The sequence below is a fragment of the Denticeps clupeoides genome, chromosome 13, assembly GCF_900700375.1.
Source record: "Denticeps clupeoides chromosome 13, fDenClu1.1, whole genome shotgun sequence".
Classification (NCBI taxonomy): domain Eukaryota; kingdom Metazoa; phylum Chordata; class Actinopteri; order Clupeiformes; family Denticipitidae; genus Denticeps; species Denticeps clupeoides.
Window position 1 is genome coordinate 14,451,295 of NC_041719.1, and position 21,159 is coordinate 14,472,453.

Here is a 21,159-nt window from a genome sequence, read left to right on the forward strand (position 1 = left end):
TCCATCAAAATATTAAAAAAGTGCAGATGTGAGTGGAAATGTACACGACAGATATGGGTCACAAGTCATGTTAGACCATTGCTCACAATATACAAAGGACATAGGGACATGGGTAAAGTTAACTCAACAATCATTCTGAACAGTCCAGCCCTAATCATTCAAGCTTATATGATTTTATGCTAATATTTTTATGCCTATAATAGAATTGAAATGTGAACTTCAGTCTAACAGTCAACAAGGAGCAAATCTTCATGTCAAGTAGAATTTAATCCCAGACTATAACTGGACAGACCAAGGATCAATAGTAGGTTATGACAAGACACTAGACACCAAGATATCCAAAAAAATGGCAGTAGACTTCATGGAAAGAGGGAAATGCCATTGAGGAATACCAATTGCATGGAGGGGTGTACATGAGTACAGTAACGCCAATGTTACCCAGCAGAACATTGTCCACAGCAGCACACTCTCCACTGGCTTGACTTCTCACCATAGCACATTCTAGCTCTATGTGAACACTTTTAGGACAGCCTTTGCTCCCCTGTCTGGTCAAATCCTTAAACTTGCCTGTGTTTTCTTCTTCCAACACATCATCTTCAAGGACATTGAAAAATTGCTGCATAACATATCCAACCCACTGCCAATTGTAACAGGATAATCTGTTATTCATGTTTGATTGCTTATTAAATAACCTCACATGTTAATTCACAGTCATTTGTCTTCAGTTTTATTCTATAATGTAAAAAGGTTTTACGCTGACCAAATTGGTGGACAATTATACATGACTGTCATGATGGCTGGACATGGCGAGGAAGGAGAAGACATATGCACGACGTCACAAGACAGGGGTTTAATACATGGTACACAGGACCATGGTACAATGGCCCGCCCGTGAACAGACACAAACAGGATAGTTTTATACATGTAGACACATGTGATAACATAATCACACAAGACTAACATGAAACTCCGGACTGGATCATGACATTACCCCCCCTCAGAAGGAACGACCTCCGGATGTGCCACACAAAACGGTCCATGAAAAGGGGGGATGAAGTCCATAAGGATGAGTGGCAGCTGTCCTGCACTGGCGGCTTCAGGCCCGGGCCAAAGCACGGCTCATCTGTGGGGTACCGACATCCTGTCCGCCGTCCACATGCGCCCGTCACTCAGTCAGTCTCCGGCATGCCCCGCTGGAAGTCCGCCGCTTTCCTCATCTCGGTTAACGCCAGGAGAACCTAAACTGTGCGACCGGTCTCCTCGACCCTACAGTAGCTTTCGTTGGCTGTCGAGGTCCGGCCACACGAATTCGGATCATGACAATGACATTATTTCTAACTTCTAAGAGGGTAATGTTGATTTTTTTGTGAATTTTTTTGTGACTTACTTAATCATAAAAGTGTATTAAAAATAAAAAGCAACAGTGTACTTTGATTTTACCTGGTTTTAGACCGTGGCCCACTGGGTACAAGAAAAGCTGTGGCTTGTTTCTTTATACCAGTTCAGCACTAGATATCTCAAGGCTATATATCATACTGATTGCCTTTGTACTGCTGCTTTTAATATATCATGTCTGTATATAATCAAGGCTTCTTTGTTTCAGAATAAATCTAATGTCAGTTCTGACATCGCCTTTATATCAGGCTACAGCGTTTTGAAAATCACCATGGGCTCCCTGCTTTTGTTGATTTTCTGCAAGATTGATAATATTGTGTTGCACAGATTTTGCTCATCTGATTTTTCATGCACATTAGCTCGAATTAACATGGCTCGGTCCTTGCAAATGACTGCATACACCTTTATCAACCCAACTATGCAGGGTATTTTCAGGTCAGCTGGGATTTCCACAAAGCACAGTTTCTCATTTAGCCGGATAATTTAATCCAAGAGTCATAATTATCCAATCAGGGAATGGACTGGGGGAATTCTTTTTGGGCAATCTTGCTGTTTTGGCTTCCTTTTTTGGCTTTTGTTTAGCTCCCGAGTTAATAACCCTCTGTTAATGGCTTCCCATGCCCTTTTTTTTACACATGTGCCTGCACAGACTTTGAGAGAATTGTGATTTGGGGCAGGAGGGGTTTCATCCTTCTGCCTTGAGACAGACTTTTTAGAACTCACAACAATTCCTTTTCTCTAATTGTCTGTTGTAGATAATTGGAATCTGTTTGTTTTTCAAAGCAAAATTTTGACATGAGGTGACCTATTATGCTCCACAGGAAGAAGACACTGTGAACCAAGTGGTGTCAGTGGAGAAATTCAGATTTGGACAAATTCATCCAAATGACCATGTTTAGATTAATTTAAATCTATGAAGACGTTGTATCCTGCACTTGCCTGTGCATGCATGTTATCCAAACGCATGTGCAAAACTGTTTTTGTGAGAAATAGGACATATTCTGTGGAGGGGGGGGTCTATTTCTGAGATGGGCTAAACAGGTGCAATTTGTGTTCATCTGTGCTTGTTTCAAATGCAAACTCCCCCGTGTTCATCCCCCAAGGCACCCTCCAGAAGATATTTTCTGTTCTTTCCTTTCTGAGACACACCTCAGTAAATGCAAATCTCTGAGGGGATTTGGTCTCCCCAGGTTTTAAGTTACAGTATTTGGTTGGCTGTTCCAATATTTTCCTTTCTGGGGTGGCCATCTATCCGTACTGAGGATGAATGTCCTCAGATTGAGCATTACTCTTCCTGCCCTGTAAGTTACCAGAATCACAGTTCAATAATGTTCCTCCTGGTGACATTAAAATAATAATAATAATCATTTTATTGTTATATATAAAAAATGAATATAAAAAAAAGTTTGGGGTCAGTCAATGTATCAGTGTAACACATAGTATTATATAATCACACCTGTGCAGCAATGCAATATGAAATTTAATTATGCAACGCATATCACATTCTTACCCACGGTGCTAAAGTAAATGCTTAAATAAACAATATTTTTAAATGAATATGAAATGACCACCAACACCTCTTCAGTAAAAGTAATTTCATGCTATTTAAATATTCTGTGGTCACTAAAGCCACTACGTGCTTGTGCGTCTGCAGTTGTGGATCCAACGGTACACAGACTGTCAGTCCACAGGCGTCGGTTCCATCTGACTACTGCATTAACAGTCTGCACACGGAAATTGTAGACAACCAAGAGAGGGCTGCTCTAACATTCACTGGTTTCGAACAACACAATTCCACATGATTTCATGTTGCATGAGGGTTGCATTGCCCCTCAACTATTCTGCACTGAAATTCTGGCTCTGCAGCTGGCAAACTTTTCAAGTCACCAAATGTTGCAAAATTTTGCCAACTAAAATAAAATGCATATCCTAACCAAGCGTCCAGCATGCTTATTAAAAGACTGTGGAATCGAGCGAGTTTGAGCACTACGTGGCAAGCTGCCACTCACACACTCCATCTGACAATATTACTGGACAGTTAGACAGCCTTTCCATGATGACCCTCCACGCTTCTGTGTGAATTAGCCAGAAGGATGTCAGATGAAGCTCTCGCAGCAGCCAAAGAGACAAGTGGGAAGGCCAGGAGTCAGGAGGTGGTGAAAAAAAAGCACAGGCCTTATATTTATGAGGAAGCTGTTTTCAATGACCACAACTCATTGAAAACAGTAAATAGTACTACTAGTAGTAGTAGCCCAGCCACTCTATGCTGATGCTGGTGATTTGTGTGTTTCCCAAGCCCAGGGAAACTGGGGGTGTTGCTTCCAGAGGGGTATCCAGTGTAAAACTTTTGCTAAATCTTTGTGTGGACAACTTGGCCTTAATGGGAGAAGCCGAAAGGAGACCACATTTTTATTGTTGCTGTTGTTGTTTTTTAACATAAATAGTAGTAGTAGTGCTTTATTCTAATAGGCTATTATGTAAATATAATGTAAATGTAATATGTAAATGTAAAATGGCTAGATCTGCAGAACTTATTATCAATATTTCTGTAAATGGGGCTGTCAGCAATTCATCAAAACTGTGTAAACCTTTTTTTTTTGTAGAACATAGATCTATTTAAATGTAAATAACATAGCATGTGAAACCATGGCTTTGTGTCTATGAAGGACACATCTGGGTCCGAAGTATGACCTTCTGAAGTGGTCCTTTTTCGCTCGAGGTGGCCACCATCTCTAATGACACTCTAATGCTCAGGGTTACAGAGGCTTAGGGGGCAGTAATACATTTAATATTTTAAATGCCCTCTAAATGCTATTCATACATAATGTGCCCTTTCTGTATATAGAAAGGGGGCCATAGTTTTAGTAATCAGATGTGCACAATGCAAAAATATACATAGTGTCAGTTATTTTAACACCCTAAACACATTCCTCAAGCAATATTGTGTTTATCTTTTGTTAAATCAGTTATAATGATCATCAGTTAGTCATTATAAATTGCAATCTTTTTCAATGGCATTTTAATCATTTGTCATTTTGTTTATTTGTTTATTATCTGTTCAAACCATCACACTTGATTGTTTTCACCAAATGTTTTCATTATACTGTTCTGATATCAGTTCCAATCAAATTGTGAATTTATCTTTAGTGCATATTGCCAAGTGCTTGTAGGAACTCTGGCTTTATTGAAAATAATAATGAATGCTAAATATGTTGTTTGCAGTACAGCCATGGGCAGACAGCTCTCCCTGATTGACTTTAATAATACATTTGAGTGCAATTTTTCTCAGAATTGTACGTATAGAGAGATTTTTCATAGCGCTCTTGCAACTAAGGAAGCAGACTCGACCCAAGGTTTTCAGCAGAACACTGCCAGGTTTTCTTCTTTATATAGTGCATCCTGCTCTAATCTCCACCACAGATAAATGATGCACACATAGCCATCTGAGCTACATAGCTCTTACATGGGATCAAGCCAGTGGGGCCAGTCTTTGCTCATTGTAGGTCCATTGCCCTGTTGATGGGTTAGAGTCATTCAAATTTATATGCATGGACATGTTTTCTGCTTACAGCACATCCACTTTATAGACCAGACTGCTTATATATCCCATAGAGTTATTAATACTGAGATGATCCCTATTTGAGATAATGTGTTAATTATTATATCATACTGTGGATGACAGAAGATATTTACCTAGCGGGTAAGGAAACAGACCTGTAATCAGAAGGTTGCCGGTTCAAATCCTGAGCCGGCACTGAGCAAAGCACCGTCCCCACGCACTGCTCCCCGGGCGCCTGTCATGGCTGCCCACTGCTCACCAAGGGTGATGGTTAAAAGCAGAGGACACATTTCGTTGTGTCACCGTGTGCTGTGCTGCAGTGTTTCAGAATGACAATCAAGTCACTTTAACTTTAACTTCAATTTCACCGTAAATTCTATGGTCAGGCATGTAATTGCTTAACTGTGCACTGCATTTAAAGTCTGTTAAATTTACAGTATAAAACTGGTATCCAGAACCTTACTGTAAAATATATGGTGAGAAAGTGTTAGAGATTAGTGTATATACCGTTTATTTCACAGAATATAACTGTAAGTATTAAACATACATATATACATTTGGTATTTAAAGTTTTATTCTGTTTACTTAACACCATAGTATACAGCAATTTTAGCTTATCTTTAGCTAAGTATTGCGGTTAGACTTTTTGATGCTCTTATGCGGCAAGCTTTGACATTCCGGACAGAGTTTGTGCACAGCAATCATTCCAGTTGGCCTGACTAGCATGTTCTCAGGCACCATGCAACAGTGACATGCCTAAACACCCACCTACACCAAACTGTGTTTAACTCCCAAGTATCAAACATCTCAACATTCAACACACAGCTCAACACACACGTTTAATTATTAACATTCAAACCGTTCATTTCCACGCATGTTTACTTTCCATCATAATTATTTTAGAGCATACTATGCATGAATGATATTTTACATGCAAAAAACATAATTTTAATAATAATACACTGTCATTTTATTTTAAATGTATACAAATACATATAAATCATTCAAGGTTTGGTACTGTAGATTGTTTTACATTCTTTTACTGCATGTGTAACAGCCTTGTTCTGTAAATTAACAGTAGTCAAATTATAATTTGGGAAATTGCAGGTTTCATTCCACACACTGATCAGCTCTTCTTTAAACCAAAAACTTTTCAATGAGACCCTCTGCTGTTGGTCTCCAGAGGCACATGATTAGATACCTGGATGTACTGGTATGATTGCCATCCTTGCCATATAATTTAATGGGGAAGTCTGTAAAAGTTTGCTATTGTCTCAGCACTTTTCAAAGCAATTGAGTTTTGCCAAAGTTGTGCATTACAATACCAGAGGAATTTATTACACCTCAACAGAGTCAGACTAGCTGATTCAACCTGCTTCTATTTGTTTATGCCAAGTCGGCCAACTTCTGTTTGTACCTTTAACTATACTTTTGGTGAGAATGCGAATGAACACATTTTCCAAATAGGTTTAACCTTATTGGAAACCCCTTTTGGTGGTATAGTGGTTAGGAAAGTGGCATCACACCTCCAAGGCTTTGAATTCAAACCTGAATCGGTAAATGTGTGGGCTTATGACATTTTGTGTAGAAATCTGTTTGTCCAATTAAAGATTTCACAAGGAAGAATCATGTCAGACAGAACCACTTGTCTTATTTTGTGTGTATGGTTTTGTGTGCATTGAAGACAAACTTGTTGCAATAAAATTCCTGTAGGTGATTTTGGCTAAATTAAGCGGTCAGGAACAAATCTAGACCAAATGAGTCACTTCAAGAAAAATTTGGTTCAAATGAGACTGTGTGTACTGAGCTTCTTCAAGTTACAGTTGATCCAAACCATTCTCTATTCCTGAACTTATGATCCCTCCAGAATGGATATGGTGTGGAGTCATGTTGTATCTAGTGTAATAAATGTGTGTCATGGACAAGTGGTTCCAACAGATAACCGAAGCTTCATCTGTGTGGGAATGTAACATGAAAAGCATAATATTCTACTGTGCATTCATATAATGTATTTCCTTAGGCTTGTTTGTTATAGGATAAAGCACGAAGGCCAACATTTCAAGATGTTGGCTGTAAAGATAAATGATTTTAACAAGACCCTGTATAGCTACCTCAAGACAACCCCTTAAGAACCCCCACCCCATGTACTTTCTACATTATGCAGCCTCTTGATGACCTTATATAACTTCACACAGTCTGATTAAACTGGTACTGAATTCCTCTCCCTGGTAGGCAACACTTAGAAATGCAATCTCTCCAGGTTCTATCTAGAGGTGCTGAACTTGGCTACTGCCTCTAGGTCATTTTCATAAAAAAATTTAAAAAAAAAACTATTCTCAGTCAGCACCATCAACAAAGAGAATTTCATTATTACTTTTCCCACGTTATGCTACTGTGAAACTCAAAAAAAGCCAAAGCACTTTTTCTCAAACACAAAATAATGTCTGAAATGTAATCAACTGTTTTATCTTTTCAAAGCACTCGACATTAATTGAATATAAATTAGACTTCCCAATCATTTTCTACATGCATTTGTGCCAATGCACAATGTGCTCTCTAAAAAACCTTTATCTGAAACCATGGCCTGTATTGAATTCAATGAAATTCCAAGCATCTCCTCCTACAAATGTCTGTTAGAAGTAATAGCTCTGATTATTCTATTGCATGGCAAAGAATAGGTAATATATGAATATTTGCACACATGAATAAGCAGACTGAAGGTGTTCTTTTTCCCCAACATTACTTCACAATGAGAGACAGAAAACCATTTTCTACATGGTATTAAATCACACCAGAGGTTAAACCGGTGAACAAACAGGTGAAGAAAAGTTGTACTTTTTTACTTACCTTAAAGTCCAATACATCTTAAAGGCATGTCAAACACAATGTATGTTTTAAATTTAAATGAAATGCACTATGTAAATTGCTTCTGTCAAATGCCCTCACACCAGCTTTTGACCCCTCTTCCAGGATGCTGTGATCACATCAGTGGGAGCACCAGCAGACATGACAGATGTTTGACCTTCTGACTTAACTGTGTCCGTCTCAGCCATATGCCTGCGGTACCAGGTGGTAACCCAGTCAGCTCATTCCAAAATTGAAGATATAACTTCGCCACTTACAGGTTTGAGGGATTTGCTGGAGGTCATTCAGACAAACTTGGAGAACTGCATATGGATGGCATTATGCAAAAATGGCACTCATAGCAAATGTAAAAATAACTGGATTGGCTGTCGTTGTTGTTTTTTATTCTTTATACAAGTTACTATATGTGTCTTAAAGTAAGCAAAGCAGGAAAAACAGTAATGCTGTCAATGTCTTGATTTTCATCTGGGAACGGGTGCTGTATGTAAAGATGGTCAGTGGAGTGATTACAATGCCTACACAAAAATGCCTCTCAAAAGCTAATTTATGCTTTCAAAAAATATCTTTAAACCATGTTGCAAGTATTCTGAATGCATGCAGATGGGGACAAAGCTGACATGTTCAACTAAAAAATTGTGGGAGCAGATATTTAAAGTGAGACAAACAGTTTGAGAAGAACCTGACATAGTTTGTCAGGATTTTGTTTTTTTGTTTTTTTTTTCGTAAGTTAGATTCATCATGTTTCTTGTCAGAGACTTGACATAGAGGATGCGCTGCTTTCTCCCAAAGATGTATGAGCATTGACATTTATGTATATTCCTATTTCATAAGAATATCAGATTTAAGAAAAAGCTAGATTAAAAGGAATGCTGTTCTTTTTGGTAAAACTCTTTTAATCTATGTGTGCAGGAAGGCGGCATGTAATGACACAGTTGATGATCACTCTCATTGGCAGGTCCACTATTTCTCCGAGGTCAAGCAGCCATGACCTGAACCCTGGAGGGCTGGTGAAGGGGGAGAGAGAAGGCTCCTAAAAGCAGAGAATAAAGCCCTAGGATGATAAAATAAAAAAAAGACCCCAGAGGACTACGCAAGTGTAAAGATCGCTGTTGTTGTTGCCATGGTGGGCACTGTGTATGTGAAGCACGCTCCATGTCTATAGCTGCTGTTGTGTGTGTTGTATGTACACTGTCTGTTCTGTGGTATGTACAGCATGCACCATGTAGTTGTTGACATGGGCATCATGTCTGTGGCATGGTACATGCATGTAATTCATCTTTACTAGGTCATTAGTTAAGAAATGTTAATTCACAGTTACAATGTGAATTAAAAGAGTTATTCGTCACATTTATGTTTTAGCATTGACGTAATGTAAATAAACAGAACATACCTGCTGTAAGTAGCATTATAGTTGTAAGATGGGACGTTGTGGAGCCATGACATTCTTGTGCCTTTGTTGTGCATGGAGATTCATGCCCTTTGCATGCCCTTTGTCGAACGGCATTGCAACAGTTGCCGGCCCTCCCCCGAGCCAAATGTGTGAGGTGCCGGACCTCGGGACTGCCTACTCTCTTTGTCTTCCCCAGACGGGAGGCACCGGGGTATAAAGACCGGAAGGCTTCCGATGGAAAACAGCTGAGAAAGAAAGATAAAGTCCCCTCCCCACATGTGAACAGATCTTTATACACCTGGCCTACAGGAAGCTGTCACAGACCAATCAGAACCTGTTGTTTCTCCTCCATGAGAATGTCATGGCTCCGCGACGTCCCATCTTACATAGTAAAATAAAACTTTTTTTCTACCCATGATCCTCAATTAAACAGTTTCATTTACCTTTTCAGTATACTTATTACATGCATTAATGTGTCGCTGAAGAAGTGGTTATCTGTGCACTGCAGACCTGAGTCATGCAGTAGTCAAGCATTATTTCATTAAATGGTTTGAGCCTGTATTACTGTATTAGTGATGCCTTCTTCCTTTTGAGCTGAGAAAAAAAAATCTAGCATCAACATAAAATAAACATCAGAGGGCCGACAGGTCTGACCAAATCCACACTGTAAACTGAAACAACAACGTGAACCCAGTACACAGACGTCCAAAATGGAGGGCTGCCATCCGAGTGACAGTAGACCATCAGCACCAAGACATGGCAGAAGTCATTCTCACTTAATCTTAATGATAGCGAGGGCACTTATACATCGACAGGACTCTTTAGATGTAGGCAAGTATAAACTCACTCACTAGATATGAGGGCACTACAAATCATTTTGAATTCTGTATTTTAAAAAGTAATCTGTCCTATTGTTATAAAAGGGCCACTTCATATTGTAACCCACATTCTGCTACCACACTACACTGGTTCTTCTACAATCACTCATTGTGCTCGTTCTTCAGACTGTCTGTAATTATGCCTGAAACTGCGATGAAAGTGTGCATTTTGTGAATCATACACAGAACATTAAGAAAAATTGCACCATATTTCGGGTGGTGGTGGCAGTGGTGGCCTAGCGGTTAAGGAAGTGGCCCCGTAATCAGAAGGTTGGCGGTTTGAATCCCGATCCGTCAAGGTGCCACTGAGGAGCCACTGAGCAAAGCACCGTCCCCACACACTGCTCCCCGGGCACCTGTCATGGCTGTCCACTGCTCACCAAGGGTGATGGTTGAAAGCAGAGGACACATTTGTTGTGTCACCGTGTGCTGCGCTGTGTTTCACAATGACAATCTCTTCACTTTCACTTTCATATTTGTTGCTCTGAGTCTTGGACAGCGGTCAGCTGATTTGTACATGTAGGACTGCAGAGAATATCATGCAATAGTTAGAAATGGCTGTGGATGTGACACGATGCAAACAGAGAAAAGTAATATTTATACCTGGAAATTGTAACATTTTGTTTGTGTGCACTGTGTGCTGTGCATTCTATCACCGTTAATTTTTGCATCTCATTTGTGTGGTCCACTTTCACACCATGCACCCATGTCCTCAAAATAACAGGTGTTTTTCAGAAATTTGGTCCTTGTAGGACGTTAAATGTTTTAGCAGGGCTGGGCACATGAATGGCTGAAATGATGACAGAAGAAATTGGAATGTGGACTTTGGCTTTCATGCACATGCTAAAACCATGTGTGTGTGTATGTGTGTGTGTGTGTGTGTGTGTGTGTGTGTGCGTGTGGTGAATATTTATACTAGTGCTATTTGTCACAAGCAAGGATGTCATTCTCTGGTGATTTCCGTCCCAGATCTAGCCACAAGCTTCTGCAAAAATGAATAATGATGTTGCTCACTTGCAAAGAGACAACTAGTTCATGTAGACTGTAGAATGAACATAAACAAGACAGCTGACATTTCTGCTAAAATGTTGAAAATATTGTTTTCTACCTAGACAAACATGACACAGTGTCATGTTAAGATGGTGTCGCATGTTTTAGAGGCTATTAGGAAGTACAGTTGGACGATTCTCTATGTGATGCACGGGACAGGTTGGTAACACACGTTACTTTATCCCCATAACTAGTGGTCAGAACTCTGAACAAGTGTGACATGTAGTACTTGTCTTGCCTTATTACTGGGTAGTTCAATATAAAGTTATGACAAAAGTTATACAAGCAGTTTGAGAACTTGCCATGTCATGCAGAAAACTAGTCTCATTTGTTAAAAACAACTTCCACAATAAAATTCTGTGAACTCTATGAGCATTTATAACAAACTATCGAACTAAATATTTCTATGTATAATGGGTGACAAAACTGTTCAATGCTTCAATAAGATATTGTTAATGCGATACCAATATATGCAACTAAATCAACCAAGAAGGTGTGATTCACTGCATGTAAAGCACCGGACAACAACGTCACTGGTCTAAAAGCTACACGAGTGCTGTTAAGTTTAGCATATGATAACCAGTACTCAGAGTTAAAATGTGGTGATTTTTATTTTAATTAAGCCTGATTCACTGTTCAATATAACATATATAAACTGAACTTTGAATGTCTGTGTTATGATAATAATTTGCTTTGAATTTTGAATTGGATTGAGACTAAAATTATGTTCCACATTGTCTTAGTATCAGCTCAGCTGCTAAAAGCACAGTTGACTTCGAGAAGTTCTATTCTAACTTTCTATTATAACTTCCTGGTTTGGCCTTTAATATGTTTTAATTTAAATAAGTGTAAAAAAAACTTGTTTTAGTGATCTACATTTCATGTACCAGCTGAAGATTTGCAGCCTTCTCTGAACTGAAGTTAAGGTGCAGATTTCTATTTTTCAGAAGGTGCTTCTGGTCCAGATTGATTAGTGATGCCCCTCACGTCTGTTTTTGTAAAGGTCATCTACTTGCTATGAGTAGGCCTGGATTGATCATGCACATGATAATTGAAGAGCTGACATCACAGCAACAAATGCATTTTGGAATATTTGGTTGTACCCAAAGATTTCATGATCAGGCACCAGTGTGAATCTTCCTCTAGGGTAAAGTAGATCAGACCAGTCAATGCTTAAGTACCCAGAATGTGTAATTTACTCTAACATTTACAATGTCTTTACAGAGGCACTGATTAATGTCCTGTAAAGTTAGAGCCCATTGTACTACATACAATATAAACTGGCAATGTCCGATTTTTTATCTGCTTTTTTGTGGATGGTTGCACCCGATGAAGGTTGGAAAGTCAAGCATTTGTCTCTTAGTCAATTATTAGGCAAGATTCACCTTCACCAGATAATATTAAAATATTTTAATGTGGACAGTTACATATATTTAGTGTTACCACAGGATGGATTCCAATAGGGGATGGAAATATAGTGTCATGATCCGGACCGGCAGGGGTTGACTCCGGATCCGGGGTCCGGACCGGAGTTTCATGTTCGTCTCGTGTAATGTTCCCTGATCGTGTTCACCTGCTGTCTATTTATATAATTGTATAAAGCTAGCCTGTTCGTGTCTGTTCACCGTCGGGTCATTGTGCGTGTTAATGTTCCCTTGTCTCGTGTGCAGTTTGTATTAAACCCCTGTCCTGTGATCGTGCGAATGCATCCTCCTTCACCGCCATGTCCAGCCCACCCGTGACATATAGGTATGATGTCAGAGAGCAATGAGGGAAACGAAGGACCCGGTAATGAGAGAAAGAACAGTTACCAAAACAACAGAAAAAAAATGAAGGAAATCTAGGACTTCTTCACCTTCTTCCTAACATGTTGGACAAGTCGAAAAAAGTGCACTGACATTCTTCCTGGAACCTGAAGTAACGTGTCTTAAGTTGAAGACCAGACGAACACTGAGTATTTGAAGGTGCTCAGTGTTAAGTGGGTGTGGTGACTGATTCGTATGAAGGTGAAGGTGATCGGGTTAATGCAGGGTGTCACAATGGGATGAGTAGAGGAGATGAGTAGGGCTCAGTGGTAGCAATAATGCTGATCTAGAAAGCTCTCTATTACTGTCAATAATCACTTTGGCCACATGGGCCATTGGTTGTGCTTGGAGAGGTCACTGCTGAATCAGATTAATCTGAATCGGGAACCATGAAGCAACGTCCAAGCATTATGAATATATATGCTGATCCAACCTAAGCACAGTCACCCCATATGCCTGCAGCATATCAAACCTCAGAATTTAGTGATCTTTGGGAGTGTGGTCACATAGGGCTTCTGAATTTAGGATAGTCATGATTGCTATATTATGCACTGATCCTACTAACTATGTTTTTTTGTTTCTTATGGATGTGACTTTCAGGTGATCATTTTGTAAGAAGGTCACATAATCCAGATGGAAATGCAGTCTGTAAAAATACATGTAGAAATGCAAGTAATGTACAGTAACTCTTTGAATACTATTGTTCAGAGTGATTTTTACAGCAGTTATCAGACGCCCTTATCCAGAGCGACTTACAATCAGTACTGACAAAGACAGTCCCCCCTGGAGACACTCAGGGTTAAGTGTCTTGCTCAGGGACACAATGGTAGTAAGTTGGGTTTGAACCTGGGTCTTCTGGTTCTAGGCTACTACCACCCTGTAATGTTTGGGATGTAATTATAAAACAATCATTTAAGCTAGTGTAATTTGAAATTGCACATAACTACATGAAAAAGCAGTGAAAACTATACCTGGCCGCATGTGTGTGCTAGTGTGTGCGTGTGTGTGTGCTGATCAACATCACAGGAGCAGTTGCCACTAAATGATTTTGATTTTATATGCTCACAGAAACATTTAGAAAACAGGGCTCATCCAGGCATGAAAGTGCCTACCGCTTTTTACAGCATGCATAAAACTTAAGAGGCTTTCATCTTCATGGTTGTGCTCCATCGCTTCTCATTATTTCCTGCAGAATCTCACAATGTACAAAACTCCGGGTTAAACTGGACCCTACATCTTACTAAAAAATATCCACTCATCTCAGCTGCGTTACAACGACGCATCTTTCAAGCTTTTTCTATATTTTATACTGTTAGAAACAATAGATAGAATTTTAGAATTAATTTCGAAGTGTGTTTCTTTTTCTGGGAACAAACACCGGTATTTATTTTCTAGCGAAAATGAATCCAATTGCCTTCCTATTGGCATGTGTCTTGCCTTTCATCTGCCCTACATGTTAGAATCAACATCCAGGGTTTGAGAGAAGGTTATCTCTAATAGCCCTATTTGTCACTGTTTGTAATATCCTAAAGGTCACTCCTGGATGTTAAGATTAATTGTAAATAGAAAACATGCATTTAAAGAAAACAGAATTCATCTCCTTAGTAAATATCAGTGTGTTCTTCAACAGGAATTACGACTCAGCTGCCTGCAACTGAAAGAAGTTTGAAAAAAGGGAAACGCTCTAAGTAGCACATGGAAAACCGCATGAGGTACACCTGAATGCAGCAAGAAAAATATCGCCGTTTTTGTAAGACGCGTTCATGAAATATCTCTGCTTCAAACACCAGCTTTCAGTACTTATCAACCATTCTCCTCATGAAGCTGCATTCCTTTATTTACTGTATTTACATGGCTGTATTTATTCTCACTGGGGCACTATTTGCAATGTGGTGGACCTGCAGCTGCATGCATGAGGGCACTGTGAGTATATTTGCAATGCGATATGACAACAGGCCCCAAACTGGACTCTGATACTGATCATATTAAATGGACGAAATAAAATGCAAGCAAATAGGAGAGGATATTAAAACATTAAAATGGTTTTACAAGAGGTAAACAATAATTTGGTGATCATATTTCATGTAACTGCTGATTTATTATCAGCTGTATTACAATAATACCTCAATACCTCTATTATACAGAAACATATATACCAACTGGTACAAATGGAGAGGCATTGGCTATTAATTTCATCATCTGCTTCCAATCCAAAGCATTCTTGTGTGTCGTGTACCACATTTGGAAGAGGTCTAGAAAAGCCTGGTCTGAACTAAAATCTGAATACACACTTTATTAGCTTATCAAATCTGGTCTAAATATTAATACCTCAAGGTGTATGAAATTTTACATCCCTAGATTCGTCCAGACAAGTTGCTCTGTAGCAGCTGAGTATGTACATCGATAAAGAATAATTAGTTAATTACTTGAAACATTCTGTCATTTTCAGGGGACCTGCACACTGACTTGTAAATCACTGAGTTGTTAAATGAGAAAACGTGCTTTGTAGTGGAGACTGACCTTTTTCAGCACTCAAAACAGACAGGAGCCTGATAATCTTGGTCCACCTGTCTATGTTAGAAGATCATTTGAAAGTTCTTGATTATTTTCTATGTCTTCCAGCAACAGTCCCCTAAAATGGTCTCCCATGCTGACCACTCTAGACAAAACGTACAAAATTTGTATAAAAAAAATAATTGATATTTGATGCATTGATACAATATTACCATGTGAAATATCTCAATATATTGCTGTATCAATATTGTGTCACTCTACACACTCCATACTCGACATTGGTGGGACATTGGTGGGGGGGAACATGAAGTCTATAATCCTCCATAACTGTATGACTTGATGACCTGTGTAGGAGAGCGAAGCTGTCTAAAACCTGACTTTGCTTCATAAAGGGCTGTACTGAGTTCATTAGAATTCCCTGAAAACATTAAGATGTTACATTAAGAAAAAAGAACTGCTGAATCTGCAGCAATCCTTGCTGAACTGCACCATTAATACTAGAAGGTTGTCTACCTTTAAGCTCAACAGACGTAAGGGTATCAGGCTTAGGATATTTAAATATTTATGTCTGTCCATGTCTGATACACAGCTTTTTAAATGGCACAAGCATGCAGAACATGATGAACTTTCATCCACTTTCACTGCATTAGCTGTTAAGAGTTTGTGGTTCATATAGCTGATAAGGCTAGAAGGAGTCTCTGATATTTACACAATTTTGTTTACATAAAATGTTTACATAATTTTTTTAAGGACATTCCTCAAATTTAAGGCAGGGTTCTTGATTGTATAATAATATGAATGCTAATTACCTAAGCTCTTATTGGACAATTGGGGCAGTGGTGGCCCACCGGTTAAGGCAGCGGCCCCATAATCAGAAAAGTGAAAGTGAAGTGAATCAGTTCACTTTCACTTCGCAGTTAAGACGTCTAAATTAAACAAACCCATCTAATGGAGTATTCTGCTGAAACCCCCGGTTTTTACCAAGTCATCTGTTGTTATCTCCCTTTTCAGCCATTAAAACGCTACCCTGAACTCCTGACCTGCTTGTGAAATCTCCATGATAGCCTTTATCCTTTTCAAATGTAACGTTTCCCTTTCCTCAATCAGTCTGTTCTACTCTTTAAAATAGAGATGGTTCGGTTTTAGTTTTCATTATTTAAAGTAAATGTGAAGTTGAGAAGTTGCATGTCTGCCTCCTCAATGCTCACGAACACAACACAGATTATTCACTTTCGCTCACCTCACACAGCCTTTTATTAATCTCTGTCCTGGCTGTTTTCAGTTTTGTGCTCTTGTTTGCTTCAGTTCACTTAAAATCCATACACATATAAAAAAAATTGTATGAATCATTTTCCCTCACTAGGTTTCACTGTCATGTTGAACTCCACAAATAGACTTTCTGTGGCTGCATAGACACTGCGTTCATGCAGGTATGGTTATACTTTAGACATTCCTTTCATATATAAATATCAATTTGCTGCTTTTACAGAACGCAGCACTGACTGTCAGCCAGATATCTCTCCCGCAGATAAGAATTCAACCATCTATTTCCATGAAAATGTGATCACTTGGGACATTTCTGCACCCCCCCCCCTCCCCATGTGTGGTTATTTTATTCCTTCACTCATGCTTTCTTATTCTTTTTCATGTGTTAGAGCACGTGTTTATGCAAGCTCTTCCCACTTTCCAGACTTGCATTAGGCAAGGAACACAACCGGCAAATAAATCTTGTGCTCGAGTCGCAGCGACTCATGGGTATTGGTTCACTTCTAACCACTGAAAATGTGTGATCCTCTGAGTCACTCAATGTGTGAGTGCTGTGTGCTAGTGCGTGTCAGGAAAGTTAGGCAAAGATTATTTTTAGAGATGCCTAATTGAAATCCCTAATCAAAATGGCTTTTAAAAATGAATTTGTATCCCAGACACCCATAAAAACCATACCCTCCCACTGGCTCACTTCTAGTTCTGTGAGCACCAGTCCAATCTCTACATCTTGAGCACATCATTTCGACTAAAGCCACAAGCAAGACCTTTTAGATTTCTTTTGGGACCACAAGAACCGCAAGATCAGTGTAACACACACACACACCAAAGTGTTACGGTTTCCACCTGCAGCTCTCAATGATACAATGAGATTTCTGCCTCATTTCATTACAGAAAATAAATCTACTCATGACATGGGGATTGTAAATTTTATTTGATCTGTTAACAAAAGATGGCTCCATAATATATAAGTTTGCCCCACAAAGTTTTCACCAACTTTCAGAGAAATTACAAACTTGTACACTTGACTTAAAAGTAGTTGCACACTTACAGAACTGCCAGTTAAACACCACCCGATTAATCATCCTATAACGAACAGAGCAGTTAATTAAGTGAGAGGGCATCCAGTTACAGCTGAGGAGTGATAATGGTGTTGTGTTGGTAAGTACAGATGGAGATCAGAGCTAGTAAAGGGTTGAAGGATGCCCAACGCAAATTCTACAATATCCACAGTCCCCACATGCACAAATTATAGCTACAGTACAGGTATTTATACCTACAGGACAGTACAATGGGGTAGTGGTTGCCTAGCGGTTAAGGAAGCGGCCCCGTAATCAGAAGGTTGCGGGTTCGGATCCTGATCCGCCAAGGTGTCAGTGAGGTGCCACCGAGCGAAGTACCCACACACTGCTCCCCAGGCGCCTGCCATGGCTGCCCACTGCTCACTACGTGTGATAGTTAAAAGCAGAGGACACATTTCGTTGTGTCACCGTGTGCTGTGCTGTAGTGTTTCACAATGACAATCACTTCACAAAATATTAAATAATATTGTTCAATTTCGATGAAAAACTAGGTTACGCTAACCCAGCTGTAGTGGAGAAAGTCTGCTTTAGGGGGCACTGCTGGTTCTAGTCCTGCTATAGATCCAATGTCATAGCCCTGTTTACCCGGTAACACTCTACAGACCTGGACTGGTGACTTGGTTCTCTGTGATAGTCTTTATTATTTTCACTTGTCTTTATAAAGAAGTAAAACAGTAAAGGTCTTGGTAAGAGAGAGATTTTGAGACCAAATGGAAGGAGACTGTTGGGATTCTGACGGGAAGCCACTGCAGCATTATTGGCATGCCAGACTGCTTCAGGGATTGGAAAGCTCAGGAAATAGGGCACAGCGCATGAACCGAGGTTCAGAAGAATCTCCGAAGATATCCTTCAGCACCTGGTGAGAGACCTTGGGTGTGTGAGGGTACTGATTAGGACAATGACTTCAAACGCATGGCAATCACCAGAGTGGCCTGTAGTAGACCCTGGCTGAGTCTTGCTGAACATCAATGGATAGGAGTAAAAAAAAATAGTCAAAAATCAGATATCTTGGGGTTTGCAGAAATGTTTTCATAAAAGATCGAATTTTATTCAAAGACAATACCCCATGCATGTTCAACAATATGTCTTGTGCATCATCAATTCACAGAGTGCCTGTCAACTGCTCCACAGTTCAGTTTTTCAGTCAACCTATTGATCTGAAATCATCCTGCTTTCTTCTAAATAACAATATTGCCCTTCATTAAGCTAGGCTTCTTGACCTATAATTGCTTCCAACTGATGTTTCCAGATAGTGCTGGAGACACGTTCCCTGTAGATCGCTTAACTTGCAGAAAAACGGAGAGGATATCCGCAGGTTTCACATCCAATACAGTATTGGGTGCAATTAAGAGCTAAGATTCCTTCCAAACACAACATGTAATATGTGACACGTGGATTTGGTATTAAACTGTGTGTGTCTTGGTCTGGTATCCCCATCTTTACTGAGGCAGTGGTGGCCTAGCCAACCAATAATCAGTAGGTTGCTGGGTCAAATCTCAAACAGCCAAGGTGCCACTGAGGTGTCACTGAGCAAACTTGTAAATGGATCAGTCTATAAATGTTAATAAGCATGAGATTTTTTACTTTGAGTAGACCTTTAAGTGATTGCCCAAAAACTGGACAGACTGAATGCAAATGTGGTGGTGGCCGCTAGGTTCGAATCCCGATCCGCCAAGGTACCACTGAGGTGCCACTGAGCAAAGCACCGTCCCCACACACTGCTCCCCGGGCGCCGGTCATGGCTGCCCACTGCTCACTCAGGGTGATGGGTTAAATGCAGAGGACAAATTTCACTGTGTGCACCGTGTGCTGTGATGCTGTGTATCACATGTGACAATCACTTCACTTTAAACTTTAATTTTATGAAATTGCCCCTGGTCCAAAACAGACTTACAGAAACCTTGCAAAAAGTAATTTTTTGCAAGTTTTGTTTACTTAAATAGCAGGCAGTCCTATACAAATTGCTGCAATTTTATGGTGTCTTAATTAATTGCAGTTACTTTGTTCCACTATTTTGAAAAATCATGAACTCATGACACTTGCAAGGTTTAGTATACAAAACCGTAACTGTTTCATAAAAGAAGGAGCACAGAGCAGCTAGTGAATTTCCAAAGAAACCGTTTTAATATCTTATCTCTACATTTCACGGTTTAGACTTTTTGACTGCAAGTTATCATTTAGTATCAACATGGAATGGACACATAGCCCTTATCAGGTCCTAAGTATGTTAACGGTTAACTATTACGAATTGATATTGATTAATTGCACTCACTGATCTGTTCCATTCCTTGACTTTTTCACTGGTGTCTCTGCATGAGGCAAATAATAAAGCACTGACCAATCCACTTAGCAGAGAGGTTCATCTATGCTCGTTTTTCTCAGTCTTATTCCTGTAGGGATTTTTTCATTCCAATCCATGCTGCTTCCAACCCAGCCACATTCATTATTAGGCCATTAAGACACCTTGGCCTGATTAAAGTGAGTTGGATTGGAAACATTTTGGCCAGACTGTCCCTAGGAACTGGCATCAGAAACACTAATGGTCAAAATGTGGCCAAATGTGACTGATTTACGGCGCACGCATTTCTGTCCCATCTTGGGGTCATGGGGATGGCAGCAGCAACCACAGGTCGCCAGCACCGCAGCAATTTCTGGTCCTCCCTGGCACCCCAACCCTCTGGCTGACCCTCAGCCTCCCTCCCGCATGGCAGCGGCTCCAGCCCTTCTGGCAACCTGCACACAAGATACAGGACAGATGTCTGGGCACTGCACATCCATGCTGGATTCCCCTGTGTCCCTCCCTGTGTCATGAAGGGAGGTGGTCCCGGACCCTCCAGTGACCCTGTATCATTCTGCAGGGCTGTACCATCCTCCATCGGAGAAAGAGACATGCAGACCATGTCTCCGCTGAAGTTGTGGGGGCTTCACCATGCCTCCTCCCAATGGTCAGCATACTTTGATATGAGAAGTCCCTCTTCCTGCTCGTCCTGTTTGGACCCACCTGCCACCTTGGGGGCTTTCTGGCATCCAGACCCCATTGAAGCAGTCCCAGGCCAGCGCCTAGCCTGCCCCCCAACCCGGCTACCTGGGAGACCAGGCCCATCGCTTCCTTGCTCACCCTCCCCCTAACCCGGACTGTGCCAAACCAAAAAAAAAAAACTACAAAGGAGCTCCCTCCCCTAGCTGGACAAGGGGGCATCTGTTGGACAGGCTACCATGCCCTGGACTGGCACAGTTGGTCTTCTCGTCTGTAGCATCGCCACCTGAGGGACGAGAAAGCCCTCTTCCTGCACATCCTGGTTGGGACCACATGCCCTGGGGCCTCTCTGGCATCTAGAACCCCTATTCTCGTCTGCAG

General features: G+C 40.3%; 1 protein-coding gene across 1 annotated transcript in view; it reads left to right on the plus strand.

Annotated features, from left to right (window-relative positions):
• Positions 1-20,930, plus strand: part of LOC114802229 (vitellogenin-like) — a 43,138-nt gene extending 22,208 nt beyond the window's left edge. Inside the window, 1 exon segment of the mRNA XM_029000942.1 lies at positions 20,616-20,930. Within this exon segment, the coding sequence (XP_028856775.1) occupies positions 20,616-20,930 (315 nt within the window).
• Positions 20,931-21,159: the final 229 nt, after the last annotated feature.